The 25,580-nt window shown below is 40.5% G+C and overlaps 1 protein-coding gene across 4 annotated transcripts; it reads right to left on the bottom strand.

Moving 5' to 3' along the window:
* Positions 1-313: 313 nt before the first annotated feature.
* On the bottom strand, positions 314-25,580 carry Ints14 (integrator complex subunit 14). 4 transcript variants are annotated; one of them, XM_051197766.1, is made up of 12 exons: positions 25,521-25,580; positions 22,233-22,489; positions 20,211-20,318; positions 16,575-16,730; positions 15,610-15,728; positions 15,056-15,198; positions 12,689-12,781; positions 11,057-11,201; positions 9,368-9,501; positions 5,282-5,400; positions 2,813-2,878; positions 314-1,178 (listed from the first exon to the last, which is right to left on the bottom strand). In XM_051197766.1, exons 2-12 carry the CDS (start codon positions 22,452-22,454, stop codon positions 927-929), a joined length of 1,557 nt encoding a protein of 518 aa, XP_051053723.1. In that variant the 5' UTR covers positions 22,455-22,489; positions 25,521-25,580; the 3' UTR covers positions 314-926. The 4 variants fall into 4 exon arrangements, with proteins under 4 accessions (XP_051053723.1, XP_051053722.1, XP_051053725.1 ...); XM_051197765.1 differs by lacking the exon at positions 25,521-25,580 and adding an exon at positions 24,536-24,723; XM_051197768.1 differs by lacking the exon at positions 25,521-25,580 and having other exon boundaries at positions 20,211-20,314; positions 22,233-22,381.

Genomic DNA, 25,580 nt, shown 5'->3' with positions numbered 1-25,580 from the left:
AATGAATAAAGTCTTTGTGTGGGCAAAGTATTGCATAGTACTTCAGCATGCTAAAAAAGTGGCGTTTGTGGTTGAAGCCCAAGGTAGTGCTGAAGGCAGTCACAAAGCAGCTGGGTGAGTACTGCAGAGACAGTGCTCTCTCAGAACCACTGGCCAGAACCAGGCTGAGGTGCAAATCCTGATTATTGACAGGAACTAGGAAGTTAATATGGAACCCAAGAAATGTCAAGACTTGGGAATCTTGACATTTTGGAAGCTGAATTATATTCAAGGGATAAGATAGAGCAAAACAACGTATTTCTGAATGAAATAATTTTATAGAAAATCATTTAATTTTCATTTAAAAACATGAACAGGAGTGATTTTACACAGATGTAGTTACCATCTAAAAATTTGTACCTTGAGATACAGCAGAAGCACCTAAGCATTGCCACTGTATTTTAACAAGTTCTAAGAAAACAATTTGGAACTCAGTGGCATCAGGTTTGTACTTAGGCAAGTTCTAGATGCCTGGATTGCTCATCCTAAGCACAATAGTTTAATAATGTCCTTATTTATAATTGACGTAAACCTGTAAAAAAAGCTGCTTTCTGGACGCGGGAAGGCCCTTGTGGGCAGGCTTCCTGAGGGTGGCAGCGGAGCTCTGTCTTCATCTGTCCAAGCTTCTCAGGAGCTGTACTCAACATGGAACAAAAGCTGTTTCTGGACTTAATGACTGAGCCCCCACACAGCTAATGTTAAAACCCCAGATGACCACTCTTCATATTTTTCTCAGACTGCAGTAGACACATTCAAATGGCAATGCTGTTTCTGAGACAGCTCAAGGTCCTTGGGTGGCTATTTGGAGCTGAATGAGTGGGAAAGGTTTTAACACTAAACCATTTTCAGACAAAATGAACAGAGAAGGAAAGCTCCAGAGGTCAGTGTCACATTCGTTCAGTGCTGCTCCCTGAGAAGTCTGTATGCAGGGGTGTGATGTTGTGGTCATATGCAGCATACTCAGAGGTGCCAGTGCTGGCCAGCTTGAGCTGCTGGGCAGCATGGGTAAGCTGGAATGCGGCATCTGGGTGAGCCGTGTCAGGTAGCAGGGTGCACTCCCTCTCCAGCATGTCTGCCACTCCTTTAAGCAGGTCCAGGAAACCAAAGGCTAAGGCAGCTTTTCGTAACCTGTTCAGCTCCTGAAACAGATGGACAGTTTTCTTCACACAATTCCCAAGCACTCTGCTTAAAGTCACTTCTTTTTGACCCTCAACATGGGAAGAAGCACTTCTTTACACAAGAACCAGGGACAACAGTGTGATGTATAACTGACAAGAGGTGTCTGCAGTGTGCTCAGCAGTTAGAGTAGTCAGCAAGCTGATCACAGTTAATGCTCAGTTATGTCAATCAGAGAAAGCACCTTGCATACAGCATTCATACCGATTCTGGGGACTAGTTTCAGTCTGTTAATCAGGCATGGAAAAGGCTTGTTCCAAGACTCAGGCTCAAAGCCTGGTATCTCTCTGATGTGGACTTGGAGTGTGAGTGACAGCGAATACATTTGCAGGGGACAGACCAGAGAAATACAAAGTGCCTCATTAACCAGTAGGACATGTTGTAGGCAAGCTGGATAGCTGTGGTCTCAGAGGCCTTGTTCATGCAGGGAGGAGACCCCCTTCCTCATCTACTTGAGGAACTGAAGCAGCCAATTGCCAGGAACCCTTTCTATGTCTCAGACATGTACCGGTTATACTGTATCTGGGAAGACGAATGACTACCTCAATATGCTAGCATGCCATCTTGAACAGAATACCAGTCATCATGTATACAAACTTAGAAATGGGCTGCAGCTGTAGAGAGGTCAAGGGCCTACATGGATTACAGTTTTGGGGGGTCTTAAAAGCTTTCTGGTTGAATTCTGATTAAAACTATTTTATCCAATGTCCACAGTTGCTAGTAAGTAGGTTTAAAGACAATAGCAATACAGGCAGTAAGATGATACCCAGACCAGGTAGGGTTGTTCTCCAGAAGAGATGCTCATCTGAGGGTACATGTTTTGGCTACATGTCTGGTGCACTCAGAGGGTGTCAAATCCTCTGGATCCAGAGTTACAGATGGCAATGAGCCACTGGGAGTTGAACCTTGGTCCTTTAGAATAGAAAGTGCTGTTTAACTTCTGAACTATCTCTCCAGCTCTTATATACTTTATTTTAAAATTAACAGGCTAGGGTCCATCTCACACTGCACTTAATCTAATTCAGCCTAGCTCCAAAAGGACAAGGGGTATGTGAGTGAGTCTGACCAGAGCTCTCTGAGTAACAGGCCAGCCTGATCTACATAGCAAGCTATCTAGAGACCCTGTGAGTCTAAATGTCCTCACTCTATCACATTCCTTGTCACTTTAGTCCCTTCTGCAGTGTGGTTCTGGATTAGCTAGGAATGATTATAAAGCACATCCACTTCCTAATACTATGTTGGTTGGTCATTCCTTGGAGGTGTCTGTTGAGCAGTACGAATGTTCTGGGAAAGTTCCTAAGAGTCACATGCAGTGCTTGCCTGGGTTAACCCAGGTCTCTTCAAGCTGCTTGCCTGAGCCACTCACAGCAGCCTCCTACTGCACAGGGCTGGGTCATTTAAGCACTTCAACTGGACTGTGAGAGAGGAACAGATCAGCCACTCTTGATTTCACTGATGGGAAAACAGATGCAGTAGTACCTCACTGAAATTTCGTGGTGCACATTAATACTTCTACCCCCAAAGTATACCACTAATCATTGATGATGGCATATCCCCTCAGTACACCTTTTATTACTAATAGTTCTGCCAGTCTCACCTTATAGAATGTCTGTGTTTTTTCAGGGAGCTTCCTTGCATTTCTTAAGATCTTCTGTACATCTGTCTATGAGGCATAAAAATAATTCAACATTAGAATTCTGTGGCTTTGAAAAACAAATCACCCCAGTAGCTTTAAGTGTTTAGAGGCATGGAAATAAGAATAGACTTAGTGTCAACATAAATGAATATTCCTTCTGAGATGATGTTAGTAGTCTGTTCAACAGTGGCAAAAACATCTTCCTCCTTTAAAAGGCTTGATGGTATTAACTCAATTCTCATAGAAATAGACCCAGTACACCCACATATCTGTGGTTAGATCATTGGTGGGAAATAATAACTGCTGTTGAGATAACTGAATGAGGGCTGGAGAGATGGCTCAGCTGTTAAAGGCTAGGCCATACATACATACATATATACATATATATATGAGATAACTAAGTGAGTGCACAGAGAGAGAGAGAGAGAGAGAGAGAGAGAGAGAGAGAGAGAGAGAGAGAGAGAGACACTCAGCTCTAGATGGGGCTGAAGAGATGGCTCAGTGGTCAAAGCACATGGGTTGCTTGTCTAGAACTCAGGGCTAAAATAAAGCAATTCAGTCAAAGTTCTGAGCCTCCTGACCAGGAGGAAGTGCTTGCTGGGGTCAGAGATAGAGAAGGAAGGATCGAAGGATCTCAGGGAAGAGGCCACAGCCCTCTTACTCAAGGCAGCATTTCTTTGGAAGATCTCAAGGAGCCAACACAGTCAACAGAAGACTCTTCTCAGTGAACCCAGGTTAGAGTAACTTTTACAAGTAAAAAAGGTACCCAAAGGAAAGGGGTTTCCCAAGTGATGTTATGAATAGAAATAAGTCACTGTGTCTGTGGGAAGAGAAAGCCCTGAGTGCCTTGCCTGAATGCAGCATTCCTAGATAGTCATTATAACTCCCTAGGGAACTGATTTGTGAATTATAATGTAATATGGCTGGAGTCACCTGGGAGGGCACAACCATTAGGGGAACTGAGGGACCCTGGCCTTTCTCTGGTCTGTTTTGCCTCTTGGCCAAAAGATAAACAATTTTGCTCCTTCATCAATTTCTGCCATGATAATGCCCCAAACTCTGGAGACTCCCAAACCATGAGCCCAAACAAACCTTTTTTGTTTATAAACTGAACACACACACTCATGGTTTGGGTTTTACTGTAGGGATAAAAGAAATAACCAGAAGATGTAGGCCTTTTTGAACACTGTGGTAGGGAACTTTCTGCTAGGGAACTTTCCCCTGAGAAGCCCCACCCACACTTGGGTCTATCTGATATTTTGTAACTTTTAGAGAAGCCCACACTCATGCTCTTAGGCCTGTATTTCCTTTATGCATACACACCCCTTTCTGTAACCCTCAAGCCTATACTAAAATTATTAAACCCTAACTCCGCTTCACTAAAAAAACAAACAAGCATAACAGCCAGGTAAAGGCCTTTAATCCCAGCAATCAGGAGGCAGAGGCTGGGAGATCTTTATTTTAGGCCAGCTTAGTTTACAGAGCTAGTTCTTGGACAGCTAAGGCTACAAGGAGTAAGACCCTGTCTCACCCTGCACCCCAAGGAAAGAACCCACTGCCTTAGAATGTGAAGACTTTTAAACTAAATCCAAATGCTGGCCCATGAGCCCCCACCCCTAACTATTAGATCTACTAGCAGTTGATCCCCATTTGGTGAGGGAGAATTAGTTTTCTTAAGGGACATGGCCCCAGTAAGTTAGTCATGTTTGGCTACATAGCTCTGCATCCATGTGTGATGTGGGCAGCACCAATTGGATTTGGTAGGTTATATTTTTAAGATAAAAAAAAAAAAAAAGAATTTATAAAGGAGATATGTTGGGGGAGGGCCTGGGAGGAGTTGGAAAGGAAAGGGGTGGGAGTGATCAAAATACATTGTACTGATATTCAAAATTCTCAAAAAATATTTTTAAAAATCCAGTGCTGACAAATGAGGTGTGATGGCTTGTGTCTGTAATCCCAGCATTTAGGAAGTGATGCAGGAGGATTAGCTGTTCAAGGCCAGCCTGGACTGTATGAAACTGTTGCAAAAATACAAAATACAATATAAATAAAAGTAAAATCCAGTGCTGGGAAAATATGCTTCTCTGGAAATGTTGCCATGCTTCCTGTTATTAGACAAGAAAATCCACTTAAGCCATTTGCCACTTTTTTGACCACAGTAGCAGGAAGTTCAGAACCAAAGTCCTCAAATGCAATTACCATTTTGCCTTTGGTTCCAGGCACAACTGTTTCCATTCTTTCTCTGGTTTTGTTATTGCTCTCAACTTGGTAAAGAATGATTTTGTTATATATGTGTCTCACTGTAGGCCATCTAATATCCTTTTGGGAAATAAGGGCAGACATTAGAGGTAAATTAATTACATAGTATCAAAGGAGAGAAAAATCAAACTTCTGCTGCCCCCAGCAGAAAGCAGTGTGAACACTCATTACCTGCAGGCCACTGGGTTTGATCCAGACAGTCACATTCTGGGCATAACTGCGTTTGTTTTTGGGCTGCAGGGGGAATGGGCTCTTGTTGTCATCCTCCCCATAAGGGTTTTCTTTAGCATCTTAAAGAAAAAGACAATTCTGAAAACGACACCTGGCAAACACAATTACATTTCCATTTAGGCAATTAGCTTTTTGAATCACTCCATCATTATTCAAGAAATTACATTAACTTCAGTCACGTTGGGGAACCTGTTCTCAATAGGCAAGTCACTGAACTAGGAGATAGATAATCAGTGGGGGCCCGGCTAAGTGAAAACCAGCTTAATGTCCTTAAAGAAATTAGCTTCACATTCGTTTTACACATAAAAGCCAAGAAGGCAACACAAGCACACACACTGGGAAAATTCATGCAGTTCTATATTTTAGCCAAGAATGCTTTACCCAAACATTCTATGGTTCAGAAACATCTATATCTGTGCTAACATCACAGCAACCAGCCCCTGAACACCTGACTCAGAACTCAAAAAAAAAAATTTTTTTTTTGAGGCAGGGTTTCTCTGTGTAGCCCTGGCTGTCCTGAAACTCACAGAGACCCACCTGCCTCTGCCTCCTGAGTGCTGGGACTAAAGGCATGCACCACCACCGTCAGGCTAGAACTCAATTTTATATGTTCTTTAATTTTAAATTTAAGTAGTCTCGTGTGGCTAGTGGCTATAGAGTCACACAACATATAGTTGAGGCAGGGAAAAAAAATGCTCGAGTCATATAGTGCAAGACCTTGTTTCAAAACACTAACACACACACACAGACATTTTTGACAGCCAAATTCCTTAAAGCCACTGCAGTTCTGTAGTATACAGATCAAAGGGATTTGAGTATTTGGTCCTGCTTCCTGAGGCAATGGAAATGCCACAAATCTACAAAACACACTTATACCTAGACGTTTCCTTTGCCTTTTTTAAAACCATGGTTTGTGCTGGACAGAGCAAGAAATCTTTCCTACCAGTTCTGGAAGCTTAAGTAAGTCTTTTGTCCAAATAATTTGAAAACTGAAATTAGGCCAATTTGTCAAACTGAGCCCAATCCCTTTCCCCCTCCAAGGCAAGGTTTCTCTGTGCAGCCCTGGCTGTCCTGAAACTTGCTCTGAAGACCAGGCTGGCCTCAAACTCAGAGATCTGCCTGTTTCTACCCTCACCCCTCACCAGTTCTAGGATTAAAGGTATGGGCTTCGATGCCCAGCTGAGCCCCAAATTCTTTTCTTTCTTTTTTTAAAAATTCTCTCATATATTACATCCCAATCACAGTTTCCCTTCCCTCTTCTCCCAGTTCCCCTCCATCCCCTGCCCCAACTCCCCTCTCTTCTAGATCTACTCCTCCCGTTTCTCTTCAGAAAAGAGCAGGCCTCCCAGGTATACCAACCAACATGGCATAACAAGTTGCAACAAGACTAGGCATCTCCCCATGTATTAAAGCTGGTTGAGGCAACTAAGTAGGAGGAAAGGGCCCCAAAAACGGGCAAAAAAGTCAGACAACCTCTGCTCCCACTGTGAGCCTCCAATTCTTTATTCCTGATTTGGTCATTAATCAAAATACCTTGCAGGTGAGGTGACTCACACCTGCTAACACAGCACTCTGTAGACTAAAGTAGGACTGCTGTGAACCTCAAAACCAACCAGCCAACTAACCAACACCTTAATACTGGACCACAGTACCTCCATCAACTCTCTTCTACTCTACCAAAAACACCACTCCAACTTTTCAGATGTATTTCCATTAATACTTATCAATATATAAACCCCTTTAAGTCAGGCCAAAGCCCCTTAGTCCTGTCCAACTCAACATCCTTATTTCCAACTCCTTGTCCTCATTCATGATCATTGCCTGCCTTGCACAGAATGCTCTCCTGCGCCCATTTATCATTTATTCATCACCCACAGCCAAGATCTCTGTATATAACACATACTGTGCTAGGAATTGGCAAGTACATGCTTACTGTGTATCATGTACTTTACACAGACTTTTCTGTTGAGGTCTGAAGGGAAATGTTCCCTGGGGAACCTTTTGGACAGGATGAAAAATAAAAAAGTCTGGGTTCTATGGGAATGGGACTTGAGGGTTACAGGCTAATTCTACCAGCTTCAACTCTACTTCCTGACCCTCAGTGCCAAAATGAACTCCAGCTGTCGTAGTTGCTTCATCATCATGGAGTGCATCCTCTAAAACCTAAGCCAGAACAAACCTCCCTTACACTGCTTCTGTCTGGTATTCTATCCGTGATGAAAACTACTACACTGCCTCAACAGCCTTCAAAGTAGGCCTTAATTGTCAGTTGTAACCATACCAATCCCAATCTGACATTATACAGAATAGCTGTTGCTAAAATTCTTTTCTTTGGGGAGCTGTAAACAATGCTTCATTCTGTCCTAAAGTTCCACATAACAGACCAAAGTTCAAATCCACCTAAATTCACCCTGGGTAACTAGTATGTTTACTGATCTTACAGAGTGTAGTGAAGAGGTTACTTATAGGAGCGTAGGAGTTCCCCTGCAGCAAAAGGCCAAACTAGTGTATGTTGGCTTTCACATAGCTACATAGATGAAGCCCCTCCTTTAATCCTTTCCTACTTACATACTCTAGCCCATCCCTGGAGGCCACATGCATAAAACTGGTGTGTGTGTGTGTGTGTTGGGGATCAGGGGGCAGATATTCAGATGAGAGTCCCATGACCTCTCTGCCCCTCATTTCATGAAGGAAGGTCATCAATCACAGTTGGGATGACCTTTTTTCAAGTGGACACAGCTGAACCCCATGAAGATGGTGGCAGTTTGGCTGGGAGAACAGTCCGGTACAACACTAGTTCAATAAATGCTAGGTTTCTTTAGTCCCACTAAAGAGGAGAAAAACCACACCAATACAAAACAACTGAGCTACAGCACCAGCCCTGGAGTGCAAATTTTATTTTTATCTCCTAACTGCTATCCCATTACTCCTCAGCTGTGGCTGCCCAGTATCTGCAGAATAGTCATTTCAGAGAAGGCTTATTAGGCTCTAACCATGGCAATCTCTAACCTACCATCTGCCTGTCCTGCTCTGCTCAGAGTGCTACAGTTTCTTCCCTTCCAACAGGTATTTAACAGCCCTTTCTTTATCTTCAAAACTCAGCCAGTGTGCTTCTGCCCTGTGAAGATTTCCTGAGTCACAAACAGATGATCTGATCACCTTGCTCTCCTGACTGACCTGACCTCATGCTGTCTGTTGAGTCCACTTCCCAACAGACTTTGAAAACTCCTGCTACCTTTTTACCCACATGGCACAGAACTGACAGATGTCTCTGACTTGGAAATGGAATCAACAGGGTCAAGGGTAAGTATACAGTTGGTAGGCTGAGGACAAAGGCTTCAAACAAAAGGAGCAGCAAAGTAGGGAGGAGGAACAGTGTAAGCAGTGAGAAGTAGGAGACAATAGTCTCTGTACATATACTGTGCTTGATGCTGACGACAGCCGAGAACTGGAAATAAAACATGCAAATGTGAGGGACACCAGTTGAGACTTAAGGGACAGATCTGGAGTCTGAACCCACTGTAGATGAAGAAAGAACCAAGAAAAGAGCACAAACAACAGGAGAAAAGAAAGAACATTTTGGAAACTGAGGCAAGAGGAAGACAAGGTGACAAGAAGTAGAAAAGCTGTCAGAAACAAGCCAGACAGAAATCAGCAACACCTCTGAAGTCAAAAGAAAAGCGTTTCCAGAAGGAAAAGGACTCCATGGCCTAAGAGTGACTGATTATACACAAACTATACACAAAGGAAAAGCATGGAGTTTTCCATTCAGAGCAACTAACGAAACTACTTGTCAATATAAATATATATAATATTCAATATAAATATAGACAAAAATACATTAGTCAATATAAATATTTGTTTTCTATGAGCTGAGAAAGTTGGATATGAGCCTCAAACACTTTGAGGCCCTTCATGTATGCACCCAGAATCAGAGAGCTCAGGCATGCTCCAACAACACTCAAAGACATTCAGAACAGCACAGAGACAACAAGTCAAATAAGTATATACACAGTTGGGTTATACCTGAAATGGGACCCAACTGTGCCATTTTCCCCAGCCATGGGAGAGGTTCTGGGCCTGGCTCAAAGAGAGACATCATGAGGTTTGATTTTTTCTTGCTGTCAGCTTGTGAGTAGAGCATTCCATGCCATTCAGGACTAGTTGGAGAGAAGATGGAAGAATGGAATGTCAAACATAGGTCTGTCAAGTTAACGAAGTCTGGGTTCTCCTTTCCTGGAGACACAGATTTAAGTTTTTAAGTCAGGCATATTTCTTAACAAAATCAAATCTTTTTTGTTTGCTTGTTTTTGGAGACAGGGTTTCTCTGTATTGCTTTGGAACCTGTCCTGGAACTCGCTCTGTAGACCACACTCGCCTTAAACTCACAGAGATCCACCTGCCTCTGCCTCCCGAGTGCTGGGATTAAAGGTGTGGGTCACCACTGCCTGGCACCAAAGCCAAATCTTAAACCCCAAACTACACATAGTATTTCCAATTCCCTGAGATACACATTAGTCTGACAAAACTGCAAGAAAAAACTTGCAAAGCACAGGCAGCTCCTGAAAGGGCCCTAGGTGATTCTTTTATTCAGGGTCAACAGTAGCTTGGGTTCTAATAAATAGATCAGGTAGCTATTAAGGGCACCTGTTGCACTTGCCAAGGACCAGGGTTTGGTTCTGAGCACCCATGTTTGGCAGCTCACAACCCCTTGTAACTCCAGTTCCAGGATTTGACCTTCATGGGCACCTACACTCACCTCTACACAAACACATGCACATGTACACAATTAAAAATAAAATAAACCTAAGAAAGAAAATATCTGTATTCTTCCTTTTGGAATTTTCACTCAAGCACAGATGGAGACATGCTTCCTGTGATTGATTTTAACCTTTAACCTTTTGTATCTCAATCCATGACCAAAAGGCTACCTCCTCTTTTCCAATAGGTGATACAGGAAGGGAAGCAGAAAGCTGTGCAGATTTCATGACTACAGAAAACATGAAAGCTAGTTCTTTCCTTACCGGGAAGTAATTCAACAGAGTGGCTGCACTAGTCCTGGATTAAGCATGAGGTTAGAGCTCTGGCTCTTCAGTTTTTGATCTTTGTGACCTTGGGCAATTTCCTCTGTCTCCTTGCCTCATGAAGTGTTGGGATGACATTAATTAACATACATGACATACTCAGGAGGAATGCCTGGCATATGGCAAATGTTCAATGTTAGCAGCATCTTTCTCCCCATTTAGTGCTATCTTCTCATTTATAGACGAGGAACCTGGGTCCTAAGGTATTAAATAAGTTACCAGAGTCCTATAATCAAAACATAGGCAAGCCAGAGAGGATTTAAAAATAGGAAAACTTGACAAGTATGGTTGGTATAGCTGTAGTTCCAGGACTTTGGAGGCTGAGGCAGATGGATCATGGATGTGAGACTAGCTTGGGCCATACAACAAAATCCTCTCTCAAAAAATACAGTAACTATATGAATTAAAAAATTAAGAGGAAAACAGAGAAAGCATATATCATAAAACCAATGTAATTACAAAGGTCATTCACACTTTTAGGGATGATAAAAGAGAAGGTAATAGAGGTAGGAGGGGTATGGCCACGAGAGGAAAAGGTGACCAGGATCTTCCATTTCTTTAATTAATGTCCGTGAAACATTCTACCTGCAGTTCCCTTTGGGTCAACCAAATACAAATGAAAACTTCCTACCCTAGTTGTACAATTGCCACCATTCCTTCTACTTTCAGGCTACCATGGAGCAGTACACAGAAGTTGGGTATTTTGCCAGCGATCTGATTGGCTGAATTTTCATCTTCATTGTCATCAGTGATGCCAGTACCCACCTCATCACCTTCTGTAAAACAGGTGAGTGAGAGATTAGCTACAAAACTCTAAACTCTTGACTGTTTCTTGTCTTGAAGGGAAGAACACATGGAGGTGTAAAAGGAATAACAAGTTAGAAAACCACACTTTTCCATAAATGTTCATATGAAACTTTTCAAATAATATATTAATTCCATGTATATGAAACCATACAGAACAGGCAACCTACCGAGAAAAGGGGTATTAGGATCCATGGTTAAGAGGGTCTCTTTGGTGGACGATAGGAAGGTTCAGAAATGTATAGTGATGATGGCTATGCAAACTCTGTAAATACTCTTTGAAAAGACACTACTTCGGCCAGGTGTGATGCCATACACCTCTAATCCCAGCACTTGGGAGGCAGAGACAGGCAAATCTGTAAATTTGGGGCCAGCCTGGTTTACAAAATAAGTTCTAGGACAGTCAGGGTTGTCACATAGAGAAATCCTGTCTTGAAAAACTAATCAAGGCATTACCTTAACTATATTTTTTCTTTAAAAAAAAAAAAAAAAACACACACACATGTACGTGCCCATGTGCATATGTGCACATCTGTGGAGGCCAGAGGGCAATCTCAAGTGTGATTTTCAGAAATGCATCCACTCTGAGCAGGTTTTTAATTTGCTTGGAGCTCACTAACCAGGCTACAAAGGCTGGCCAATGAGTCTCAGAGCGCCTCCTGTCTTGCTCCTTAGCTTGGAATTACAAGCTTTTGCCACCCCATCTGGATTTTTCTCTTTAAAACATTACTGATTTGTTTATTGAGACTGACCTTCCCCAGGGTAGCTGGCCTGCAAGTTTGTACCCACTCAGCTTTTTTACATAGGAAACTGAACTTAGATCTCCATGCTTGCAAAGCAAGTACTTTATCAACTATACTATAAAGCATTAACAGAACATATGATTCAGGAGGTAGAAATTGGACTTGCTACATATATTTCTTGAAGAGAACTGGTAAATATAAGATAGATGGTCAGCTTAGAACACAGAAAATGAACAATTTCAAAAAGTTTAAGGTTGGCGTATTTCAGAGGGATGCTGAATTTGGGGACACAACTTTATAGTTCTTAGTGAGGCATAATCTGCAATGAAGCCTCACAATGGGAGTCACAATGCATTCAATAACATTCGTATCATATTTCTAACATGGTTGGCAGTAGCAGAACAAAGCAGGTCTGTCCTTGTCCTTTCCCTTTCTTTCTCTGTTCCTATTAGGAAAACCTTGGATGGGGATCCCAGAGCTGTCACCTCTAAAAAGACCTTTCACCATGAGCCCACAAACCAGTGCACAATGTAATTTGTTAAAAGTTTCTAGTGTAAGGCAGCATGTTATCTAGTCTGGGATCTGAGGCAACACTAAAATCTAGTTCATTTCTTTTCCTTTAAATTGTGTAGTGGACCAGCTTATCAAGTAACACTGAAGAATGACTAGAGAACATGATGCTTCGTGTGAACCAAAGGCATGAGGGGAGAACTCACCTTTGTTAAGTGCTATAGGCAAGACCAAATGCCTGGACAAAACTGGGGGGCTTGAAATGTCAGCTATATCAATAAAGCCCACTATTTCCAAATCTATAAGAGAGGAATCAACACAGGATTATTCACAATAGGGCAACTACATTGTTGTTTATGTATTAGAGTCTATAAACATTGTTTTAAGGCAAAGATTTTAAACCTGGGAAAATTGTTAAGCTTTTCTGAGGATCATGAATAATTCCCAATTTAAGTAGCTCAAACAATAATGACTCTTTTACTTAATGAATTCAAGTTTAAAAAAAAAACCCGGTAAACTTTATTTTTATTAGTCTAGTACCTTAACCAGGGCAAAAGCTTAAAGGTCAAATTCCTCTGTTTAATCAAGGGTAGGACATGGGGTGGAAAATAAAGCCATCACTTTAAGAACATTTTGGGATGAGGAGATGGGCCTAGTGGTTATAAGTGCCTAAGCATGAAGACTCCAGTTGGAGTCTTCCCCAGCACTTCCATAAAACTAAAACTAAAACTAACAAACCCAGGGCATAACTGATGTGCCTTTAACTCCTGGATTGGGGGATGTTGCAGAGGGATCCTGGGAGACTGCTGGCCAGCCAGCAGAACCAATGAAATGAAAGCTTCTAGTTTAGTGAGACCCTGTCTCAAGGTATTAGGCAGGGAATGCTAGAGAAGATCCCCAATGTCTTTCTCTGGCCTCTGATACACCAGCATGGGTACATGTCCCTGCATACTTATGTGTATAAACCACACCCACACACAAAAGAACATTTCCTTGAGAAAAAAATCTATTCCATACAAAATCAACATGATAACAATTTCTTCCCTTAATAGTAGCTATACTACAGCCCCAAATTATTTCCTGAAAACCTAAAACAAATAAAAGTTCCTGGTGGTATGGGACTTTAACCCTAGTACCCAGGAAGCAGAGATTGGTGGATATCTGTGAGTTCAAAAGGTAGGTCTGGTTTACGTGGTGAGTTCTAGGCCAGTCAGAACTACTTAGTGATACCCTGTCTCAAAACTAAAATAAAAATAAATAAATAAAATTAACAGAATTTGTTTATTTTGTTTTTCAAGACAGGGTTTCATTGTGTAGCCCTAGCTGCCCTAGAACTCATGTTGTAGATCAAGCTGGTCTCAAACTCGGAGATCTGCCTGTTTCTGCCTCCCAGTGCTAGGATTAAAGACATGGGCCACCTACCACCACTAGCTAAACTGAATTTTTAATAAAATGTTTGATTATATAAGTAATTAACACAAAACTTTGAAAACACTAAAAAGTGTAAAGAAAATAGACTCTCACTATTCTTTATAGAAGAAAACCTCTAACAGTATTTGAGTTGTTTTAGAATTTTTCTTCTATGTTCAGTACAGCCATTTTAGCAAAACAATTTAAAAATATCAGAATCATGCCAAGTAATCACTCCTCTTCTAATACACGAGGCCTACTTCCCTGGAGACCTGCTGTCAGCACCTTCCTAGCTAGGCATCTTATAGCTGACAGCTTTCACTTGAATAGAAAAGGACACTTTAGTGATCTAGGTAGAAATTACACAAGTACCTTAAGAATAAAAGTTTATATTGGAAAAAAAAAACAAATATTCAAATAAAGGGCAGGAAGGAAGTAGAATTTAATTGGTTTGAAGGCAAGAAAACATTAGGTGTGGTTTAATATACTGTCACAATTAACCCACATGGGTATGTTAGGTCCAGACAGCCAAATGCTAAAGGCACAAAAGCAAAAAAGTCTGCTCAAAGGCTTTTATTCTGAAATTTCTATACCCTAAACAACAAACACTCATTTACTACACACTTATTTTTAATCCTTTATTGGCTGGGCAATTACCCATGGAACATTTAGTAAATATTAAACTATATTAGACCAGGTATCCACAAGACTGACAGTGGTAATCTCCATCCCTAAGAGCTTTGGCATGCACTCAACACTCAAGGAGTCCTCCAACCAATGGGAGACAATTCTCTTTCCTGCCTGCCACTTTTTACAATTCAAGGTTGTTAAATTCAGCTAAGCATGGCATCAACAAACATGTACTAATCAAAGCAGTAGGATGCAAAGGCTTTTTGTTTTAGTTGTAATGCTAATCTCATTATTTTTACTAAGAATCATCTCAGGTGGCTAAAATAGCTCAGTTGGGAGAACACTAGACCAAAGAAACACCTTATCATTTTAAGTCAATCTGGCCATTATTTGTAACTCTAGTAACATATAATTATAGGGACCAGAGATTGGAGATTAACTCAAGATCTCACCATAAAAGACAATAACCTGCCACCTCTTAGGTAAGATAAAGATCATAGGAAAATTAAGAAGGAAAGTTTCAAAAAAGTTACCTGTGTTAATGACTTTAGGGATAGGATCAATTTCTTCATCTATAACAAAAGGCTCTGGCCTGGGGAAGACTTGTACATCAGCTGTTAGGTGGCCACACTTGAGAACAGCATGGAAAGGTGTGTATGCCAGATCTATCAGCTTTCTAGAATGTTATAGGAACAGTGATATGACACATATACAAAAAAAATCTTTAAAGATTCAGGTTTTGTTATTCTTTCCCATTGATTGTAAGACCAAACCTGAGTATTTGTGACACAGAATACAAGCTGACATCTGTAATAAGATTTCAGTTCAGAGAAGGCCCAAACAATTTAAACTTTGAAACTGATGAGCCATTATAACAAAGTCAGTTTTGCAAGTATTATAGACTTAGTCATGCCTAACTGAAAAACTAGTGAACTTTTTACTACTTCTAATAATTTTATCTGAAAAACTGGCCCCTGAGGAAAATTAAATCACACAATCAGCAATAATAAAATAGATATTCTTCCTGGCTGTCATGCTACAGTCTGGATTAACTATAAAGGTGAAAAAACTTTACACGTACACTCACCCAAACATAGACTGTACATTTTTCAAACACAAGGGGCCATCAATAGTAAAAATTTGCCCTTCACCATTGTTTAAGTCTATGAGTCGTTCAAGGCATTCCAAGGAATCAGTGCTCTGAAGCTGCAAAGTAAAAGAGATGACCCCTTTAACATGGCACAAATTAACAACCACTCAGTACACCAAGGCTAACACTATCATGACACCAGCAGGAAATGACTAAGATGATTTCTGTAACAGAAAGTGACAAAGAAATAACTAAAATTTAACTCAAAGCTATAAAAGAATAAAGTAATAAAGAAATGATACCAGTAGCACCACTTCAGACAGGAGAATCATAAACCACCCCAAAGAAGCCTGGCTAGCCTTTCCATTAAGGTGTTTCTAACAGTTTGGCAAAAACCATTATCTATAGTTTTCCTTTTGAGACAGATTATGTAGACTATGTAGCCCTGGCTGACCTGGAATTTGCTATGAATACTGGGCTGGCTTCAAACTCAGAGATCCATTTGCCTCTCATTTATATTTTATAATAGAGAAAAAAAAATGGAGAAAAGTGAAATAGCTTTTTCAAATGGCAAAACTAGGGAGTCTAGCATTTAATAAAACACGTCTGAGATTAACATTATTTTACCCAGAAAATTAAAAGCACACACACTCTTTCAACATTTCTGCTGGAATGGATATGAGAATTCCTGGATAAAAGACATAATTAACAACCCCCAAAATCCCTGAATCTTCCCCAACCCACCAGCAAGAAGAAAGACAACCCCAACTCTGTTCCCAAGTTGGGTACCTCTGAATGTCAATGAGCATTTGACATGCAGTCTTTTCAAATTATGACCAGCCTCAGTTGAAACCAGTGGAGACAATGTTACAGTATATATATAGCATTCATCAAATATATCAACCAAGAGATCAAGTCCTAAAGTTTAATCAAACTAAAAAGAGCTGAGTAAAAAATATTACCTCCTCCAAGTTTGCCATGCACATGACATATAACTTAGATGGGAAAGGAAAGGGGAGTGGAAATCTGTTGCTCTCACTTCTTTGATTCTGAGTAGCTAGGGAATGTCGAAGTGAGCCTCTGCCAATGCCAAGACAGCCATCAGTCACCAGAACCACCTGTTTGTAAAGACAGGAGACGTGTACATTAAATATTATATTTATTATTTTCTTCCTTTTTCTTTAAGCAGCTCTACTATTGCTAGAAAGAAGCATGAGAAGGCTCTGTGGGGTGATAGAAACATTGTTTTATACATGAATAAATATCTTTTATTTTTTGAGAGGTTCAGATATATGAGTATTTTGATCATATCCACTCTCTCACTCTCCTCCATTTCTCTCCCGGCTAACCCCAAAACATTCAACTTTATTTTCTCTTTCTCTTCTGTGTTTTTTAAAGTCACCTGTTGAGTACAATTAGTGCTACCTTTATTCATGAGTGGGGGCCACCCCCTAGGGCATAGCAACCTTCAAGGGGCCACACCTCCAAGGAAAAGTTACTTTCCTTCACTCAGTAGTCACCAACTGACAGTATCTCCTCAGCCTCATGTACCCCTCCTTGATACACAATGGAATTTTTACTAGCTTGACCTTGTGCAGGTGACTATAGCCACTGTAAATTCATCAGTGGGATAGCAGGTCATGTCCAGAAAACAGCATTTCACAGCACTCCTCCCTATCTTCCAGCTCTTAACATTCTTTCTTCAGCCTCTCCCCAGAGTTTCCTGAACCTGGAGTGAGAGGTAGGTTGGAAACTTATCTTCATTAAAGTGGTGTTTACATAGGTATATGCATTTGTGAAGTCAATGAAATGTATACCTAAAATGTATATACTTTATTTCATTTAATTATTATTACTTTTTTTTTTTTTTTTTTTAAAGCCAGGGCCTCACATTTTAGCGCTGGCTTGCTTGGAATTCACTATGTAGACCTGCTGGCTTCTAACTCACAGAGATCTGCCAGCCTCTGCCTCCTGTGTATCACATTCAACTCTAATTATTTTTTGAATCTACCTTTGAGCATTTAAAGGAAAAAAGCAATCATAGCTAATTTTCATTTAATAGATAAAGAATTAGTACTTAAGGTATTGGTATAAGAAATGGTAAGACACATTGATATGTGTCCCTAAAGAAACAGTCCCAAACTCTGAATTTTGCTACTTTATTTTAAAGATGATAAATTCTATTACTGGTTAGCTAAAAAGACAACTACTTTATAAACATATCTGATACTGTTATTTGTCCTATTAACTGTAAAAATATTTGCCAGGCCATTTTGACAGCAGCGAACAAAACGCACGTTTAACTTGTAATTTGAAAAGGCCAATAAAATAGATGTGAATATGGTATTTGTTTCCCGGCTGCTTCAGGGTGATAGTGAAACCCTGGTGGACTTCCTAATCATCCCAAAGGAAGACTAATTTGGTTCTCCTTAGCCTGGTATATGGCTGTACCACTTGGAATACCCACACTGGCACTGATTTCTACCATAAACTGCAGAATGGAAGTTCCCTGGATGGATCTCATCTTTTGGGAAGACAGCTGACTACTAACTTCTTCTAGGAACCAACAATGTCTAAATAGTGTGAGTTACTTCCTTATACTAGCTTTTATAGATGCTGTTGTGGGCGTTCATACACATATGCATTACATGTGTATGTGGAGGAGGTCAGAGGACACCTTTATAGCATCCGTTCTTTCTTTTCATCTTTACACGGGTTCTGTGAATTGAACTCAGGTGCCAGGCTTTTAAAGCATAAGCATCTCACCCACTGAGCCATCCTACCAACTGTAGATGCTGTTTTTATGACCAATTACATGCAATGCCAAGATGAAATACTTTACTCAGACAATGAAGGTACAATCCAGCTGTTCAAAAGGTTGGTCAAAAAGTTCCACACTTAAATAAATTATATATTAACTGGTTATAAAATTACCAAAAACTATCATTTCTTATATAGTACTTTGGATCTTATACACTTAGCAAGTCTCAATGAACACAGTTTATCTCCAATTCTGGCTCTACTTTTCCCTCTTAAAAAACAAAACAAAACCTAAACAAAACAAAAGGTATCCATATGGTACAAGGGTCTAGGTATTAAAATCAGTCCTGAGCCTTCTGCTCACAGAACAAATAGAACCTGCTACCAGTTCAGAAGATATTGACAAAAAAACTTCATGTGTTCAGTTTATTAATAGAAAAATCAGATATTCACTTGAATATTCCAGGCATGCACACGGTACACAGACATCCATACAGGCAAAGGAAATGATGCCTGTAAAGTTATTGTCTAACTGTTTTCCTGAAAAGCATTAATCAAAAGGCATTTGTTGTCTTCTTAAAGATTTGTTTTTATTTTTTTATGTGTATGTCTGAGTGTCTACATGTATATACATGCATCACAGGTGTGTCTCATGCCAGAGGAGGATAATAAGAGCGCATCCATCCATTCATCAGATCCCCTGGAGCTTGAGTTACAGACAGTTGTGAGTTGCATTGTGGGTGCCAGAAGCCACACCCAAGACCTCTGCACAAACAGCAAGTGTTTTTAACTGTGCCATCTCACTAGCTCCATTTGCTGTTTTCATTAACAAGTGCTTACTAAAGTTCTTTGACTGAACTGTCTAAAGTAATGGAAGGTTTTTATGAACCTAAGAATTCAAAACAGAGTGGTTTTACACTGCAGTAAAAATTAAAGTTTCTTTAAATTTTATTTATTTATTTGGCTTCTCAAGACAGGGTGTCTGTGTGTAGCTTTGGAGCCTGTCCTGGAACTTGCTTTGTAGAACAGGTTGGCCTCAAACTCACAGTGACTGGCCTGCCTTTTCCCAAATGTTGGGTTTAAAGGAGTGCACCACCACTGCCTGGCTTTTTTTTTTTTTTTTTTTCTTTCTTCAAAGTTTGACTTGATATAATTTTCATGCAGGAAAACTGGTCAGTTTTAGTACACATTCTGAACACTGCATTTAATTATGTAAACATCCCCACAGTCTAGAGATCAGGCACTTCTACATTCTCTTCTAAGTCTTTGCAATCAACTCCTAGCCTTCCTTCACTGCCAAACAACTTTAATAATAACTCTTAATTATTTTTCATTATTTTTTTATTTTATGTGTATGAGTGTTTTGCCTCTATGTATGTCTGTGCATCATATGTATGCCTAGGTGCCCAAGGAAGGCAGAAGAGGGTATCAGATCCCCCAAGACTAGAGTTACAGATGGTGAGGAGCTGTACTGATGTTTACAATTCTACCACTCAAAATTACAATTACCTTTTCCAGGGAGTGCAGTTCTTATACTCCACTGCTAGCCCTTTGTCTCTTCTACAAATGGTACTAGTTTGTACACAGCTGATTTACTTTGCTTTCCTTGAGGCACAGTTCTGTTGCTTCATGAGCACATTAGCACAATGTGGATTACATTAGGGTGGTGAACTAGGGTGATTCAGAGCCTTTTTCAAATAACAATGGTGTAACATATAGTTTCTAGAATGATGAAGCTGTGTCATCTGCTGATGAAATAAGCTAAAAAAAAAAAAAAAAAAAAAATCAAAGCAGGTGATGCTTTTAACTTAAGGTGATGAGAAAGAATAGATCGTTACCTGGCAAGGAATTGCTCCGCCCCATTCTTGCTGGACAATATTGCAAACACCAACTAATGCAGACTCCAAGCAGGTCTTGTCATAATCATCCATGTTACTCAGTGCTTCCTTGTAGAATAAAACATAACAAATGCTTACTGTTCTTTATTGTTATTAGAAAACAAATTATTCAAAGTATATATGCTCCACAGGGTACACTAAGCCTCTGAGAGCCCCAAAGCACAGGTTCTTTAAAGAGAAACAATGAGACAGATTCTTCTCAACTATAAAGAATAATTAAATTAGCTTTCTTTATTCTGTCCTCTTATTAGGTGAAAGTGGGCAGTCCCAAGCCTGTGTTTAAGTGGACTTGGAGGAAAATACTGAAGACAAGAACTAAAACACATCACAAAATGACAACTGTATCAAACATTAACCACATTTTTTGTATGGGGGGGTTTTGGTTTTTTGAGACAAAGTTTTTCTGTGTGCCCCTGGCTGTCCTGGAACTTGCTCTGTAGATCAAGCTGTTCCCGGAGTCAGAGATCCACTTGCCTCTACCTCCCGAGTACTAGGATTAAAGGTGTGCGCCACCACCACCTGGCCATTAATTATAGCTTAAACACCATTTCCAGCACTTATGAACATTTGATCATGATGCCACTGCCTCTTTTAAACAAGGAAATCAAGGTACAGAAAAATTAAGTGACTTTCTCATGATGAGACGTGGCAGAGCCTGCATCTGAATCCAAAAGTCTGACTTCAGGGTCCAGATCTTAATTACAACTTCTCAATTCCATATACAGCAATTCTCTATTTCAGAACTTCTGAATATCAGAATTGTTAAGCTTAATCACTTGTAAGAAGTCAATAAAAGCCAGGCATGGTGGTGCATGCCTGTAATACCAGTACTCAAGAGGCTGAGGAAGATTGAGAATTGGAGGTCTGCCTGAAACAAATTTTCAAATCCCCTCAAAGTAATCTATTACATTTGTAAATAAAACAGAATAAAATAAAATGGGATCTAAAAAAGGAACACCTTAACAAAAATGTTCTCCTTACATATATTCTTAAAATATTCATTTTGTGTGTGTTTGTGTATGTGAATGTGCACCACATACATGCAGGAGCCCTCAGAAGTCAGAAGAGGTGTCAAAGTTCCTGAAACGAGTTAGACAGTTGTGAGCTGCAAGAGCAGTTAAGTGCTATTAAGCACTCTTAACTGCTTAGCTATTTCTCCAGCCTTCTTTCCATACACACGGAATATATATATACATATATATTATTTTTTTTTAAAATTCAAGCTAATTGATCCTTGTTTCCTAACTTGCCTAACTATCATTTAAACTATAATTCTACAAACACAGACTACTCACTGGGGGCAAGGTATTATGGTAAGCATTTCTGGAAATATTAATGATTTAAAGATGTCAGAAAGTAAATTATTTAGCATACAATAGAAAAGCCTTGAAGATAATAGCTACTGGCCAAGGTCTAAAAAGTGTACCTTGGACCTGGCGATGGTGGCACATGCCTTTAATCCTAGCACTCAGGAAGCAGAGGCAGTCAGATCTCTGTTGGTTCAAGGCCAGCCTGGCCTATAGACTGAATTCCAGGACAGCCAGGGCTACACAAAGAAACTCTGTCTCAACTCAAAGGCATTTGTCAGGGAGTAAATTTTTGAATTTTTATAATAATGATTTTTTAAAAAATGAGGATGGACTACTTTTCAGTTCCTTAAGTTTTATGGGAAGGCAGGAAGGTGTGAAGTTTAGACATAAAGATGCTGAATTTTAGTACACAGAGCACTATTGTCAGATTTCAGTAAACCAAGAGAAGAAAATAAAGCATATTTCTATCTCATGGCTCTGCCAGAGGAAAGCTAAGACCTCGTGAATCTTGTTTTCACTTATAGATTGCATCCTTACACACTCATGAAATAATAAAGTTCTAAAGTCAGTCCACAATCACAGTACTATTGCTCTCCCAGTAAATATGGGCTCCGCCAAAATGTACCTACAATTATTGATTTCCTGTGAGTACCTGTAGGGTGTTGTAATCTCTTGTGAAGGGGACCATCAGTTCCCAAAGTGATGAAAAAACCACCAGTGCTGTAAATTCAAGCTTGTAGTTTGTGGCCATGTGTTCAAATAGCATCGTCAAGCCATGGGCAGCCAGGTGCTTCCGCTGGTATTCCTCAGACCCCTCAACAGACACAGGTCGGGTCATGGAAAGGGACACATCCATTACCACCACAGTGGGCATAATGGAACAGAGAGCCAGCTACAAACAGAGAAATGCTGTGGAAACAAATAAGGTCTTGCATATCCTGGGAAGGATATTTTTTTTTCAATGCAATCATCCAATTTCCTAGAAATAAATGGAGGTTAGCCCCTAAAAATTAAAGGAGTAGAGCAAGAAGACTAGTTCAAATCAAAGACATTAAATGCAGCAATACATTAAACTCAGGAAGTCCCTGACTCCACACATTACAGTTTTACACAATTTTTTTCTTTCTTTCTTTCTTTCTTTATATATATATATATATATATATATATATATATATATATATACACACACACACATATATATGTGTATATATATATATATATATTCTTATTTTACATATAGATCCCAGTTCCCTCTCCCTCCCTTCCTCCCATGCCCCCCAACTTCCCAACCTTTCCCATTCCTCCCACAGGGAGGGTGATGCCTTCCAGGAGGGATCATCAAAATCTGTCAAGTAATTTGGAGTAGGGCCTAGGCCCTCCCTTCTGCTTCTAGGCTAAGGGAATATCACTCCATAAGGAATGAGCTCCCAAAGCCTTTTGTACACCAGGGATACATCCTGGTTCCACTGTCAGAGGTCCCTTAGACTTCCCAGGCCTTCTAACCGAGACCCATGTTCAGGGGGTCTGAGTCAGTACAATGCTGGTTTCCCAGCTATCAGTCTGGGGTCCATGAGCTCCCCCTTGTTCAAGTCAGCTGTCTCTGTGGGTTTCTGTAGCTTGGTCTTGACTCCTTTTCTTATCACTCCTCCCTCTCTGCAACTGGATTCCAGGAGTTCGGCTCAGTGTTTAGCTGTGAGTGTCTGTTTCTGTTTCTATCAGCTACTAGATGAGGGCTCTGTGATGGCATTTATCCAAACACCTGAGAGGTAGATTTGTGAGTTCAAGGCCAGTTTGGATTACATAGTGAGTTCCAAAACAGCCAGGGCTATATAGTAAGACTGTGTCTCAAACAATAAAAACTTATAATTACATTGTAAGCCATAGTTGCACATGACTGTAATCCCTGCCTCAGGAGGTGGAGACAGGAAGATCAGAATTCTAAGGTCATTATTAGCTACTAAGGTGTTTGAGCCCAGTCTGAGATATATGAAGAAAATCACATTGTATATATTATACACAATTAGGGAAGACTCAGCAGTTTCAAATTTAGTGTTCACTAATTTAACAGCAGGCTGACTTCCAGTTAGGTACATGCCCAACTATAAATATGTGACATTCTAGAATTCCTTTTGTAAGTAGGGTGCTGGAAAACTCAGCACATACTGGGTCTTGGAAACAATGTTATATGTAAGGGTTAAGGACTCAGAGCAAACAGGAAAAGCCTTTTTATCACATAATGGTCATAGATACATCTCAAATACTGTAACATTTCATGTATCCAATACCAATAAAGTTAATCCAGAGAAAAGAATTACTTTTCCAGACTCTCCTAGGCATCCAAAATGTCAAGACAGTCTGAAAGTATGTTTCTGTGTGAGTGTAAGTAATGTAGGAGCAGGTGCCTGTACAGTCTAGAAGGGGGTGTTGAATTCCCTGGAGCTGGAGTTACAGGTGGTTGTAAGGCAATTAATGTGGGTGCTGAGAACTAAACTCAGGTCCTCCAGAAGTGCTCTTAGCCCATCAATCACTCCAGTCCCTGCTCTCTCTGCCTCATTAAACAATGTGTGTTAAACATATTTGCCCAGCACATCACTGCCTTGCTTTGCAACATACTAGCATTTTTCTAAATCCATACTACAAAACTCTTTTCTGAGAAGAAGCTCCAAGAAAAATGAGTTTAGAACTGTTATCAGTGAGCTAAGGGCTTACTAATGTCTACTCAGAGCTACATTTGGCACATAGTAGGTGCTCAACAAATATCTGACCATAACTAATGAATTACCCCTAATCACAACACATAACATTAATTCCTTGGCAAAATATAATTTTTAGCAAAACACCAGGGATTCCTGCACTTTGTTCAGGTATAGTTTATCCAGCTCTCGTGGTCACATTTATGCATGGAGGCTTTTATGCTTTTTAAAAGTTGAAGATCATGGAGAACACTGCCCTCACCTCTTAAGAGAATGGGAAATGGTTTACTTGGATCAGGTATCAACAAGCACTTCCAGTCCATGAAATCTGATGTTAGCACTGTAATGGGTGACCTTCTCTGAAGACACCTGAGAAGCTGGCTCTTTCTCCTGACTGATAAACTTGTGTCAGGTCCCAAGTGTACGTCCTCAGCTGTGGCCAACTTGTGGCAATCCAATTTTGTACTCTGGTTGTAAGCACGTGATAAACGAAAGAACGGGACGTCCCTGAAGGTTGGTTCTCTCAAATGGTCTGGACCTAGTTAAATATTTTTAAAAAAATTTTATACATACATGTATGTATGTTAAACCTCCCCCCACTAGCGTGGTATTTAGAGACAACACGATGAATTTCCAACTTGGATTGTCTCTCACCTTCAAGTTTTCCCCATCTTTCCAATAGGTAACATTTTACAAAGTTTCGTTTAACTAAGGGTTTTCTCCTGGACAGTCTATTCACGGTGATAACACCCTCGTCACCTGCCTGCTTTAAAAGCTATCAACTATATTTATAGTTCTTCCTTGAAGGGGATAATTAGCCCGTTCACAGTAATTTGATTCTCAGGAGTCTCCCTCCCAAAACGTGATTCCACTTCCCTAAGAGTCCCTCTGAGTTCTTTGAATGAATGGCCCGAAATACAGCATCCTTCATTTGTACTACAACTGGAGAATGGACTTTTATCTTTAAAACGAGCACCAAACAAGTGTTGGGGAAAGTGGAGACGGAACTCTCAGGGGCCAGGGACGGAAGTCTGTCAGGGAAGAGGGAACACGGCAGGCCTGGCCGGGCGCTGAGGACCCGGGCCACACAAGGGAGGCCGGGAGCAGGCCCTGGAGCCTCGCCCAGAGACCGGCCACCCCGCGTAGGCCGCAGCGAAGGCCCGTCGCCCGCCCGCTGCTGTTTCTCCTTCACCCGTCTCCCTTAACCACAACCAACAACGAAACACAACCCTCAACAAGCTGCTTACCCGGAGCTCATCCCCAGCCTCGGTCCGTCCGCTTAAACCTTCCGCCCGCGCGCCGGAACT

This window comes from Phodopus roborovskii, unplaced genomic scaffold (genome assembly GCF_943737965.1).
Source record: "Phodopus roborovskii unplaced genomic scaffold, PHOROB, whole genome shotgun sequence".
In the NCBI taxonomy this organism is placed as follows: Eukaryota; Metazoa; Chordata; class Mammalia; order Rodentia; family Cricetidae; genus Phodopus; species Phodopus roborovskii.
The sequence above is the reverse complement of the archived record's forward strand: the minus strand, read 5'-3'. Positions and strand labels throughout refer to the sequence as shown.

Excerpts from the sequence above, each read along its gene's own strand:
- Ints14 (XM_051197766.1), bottom strand. The coding sequence starts at position 22,454 with ATGCCCACTGTGGTGGTAATGGATGTGTCCCTTTCCATGACCCGACCT. Across the intron at positions 20,319-22,232 it reads GAGATTACAACACCCTACAG|GAAGCACTGAGTAACATGGA; the intron begins GTACTCACAGGA and ends TTATTCTACAAG. Across the intron at positions 15,729-16,574 it reads GCATGGCAAACTTGGAGGAG|CTTCAGAGCACTGATTCCTT; the intron begins GTAATATTTTTT and ends TTTACTTTGCAG.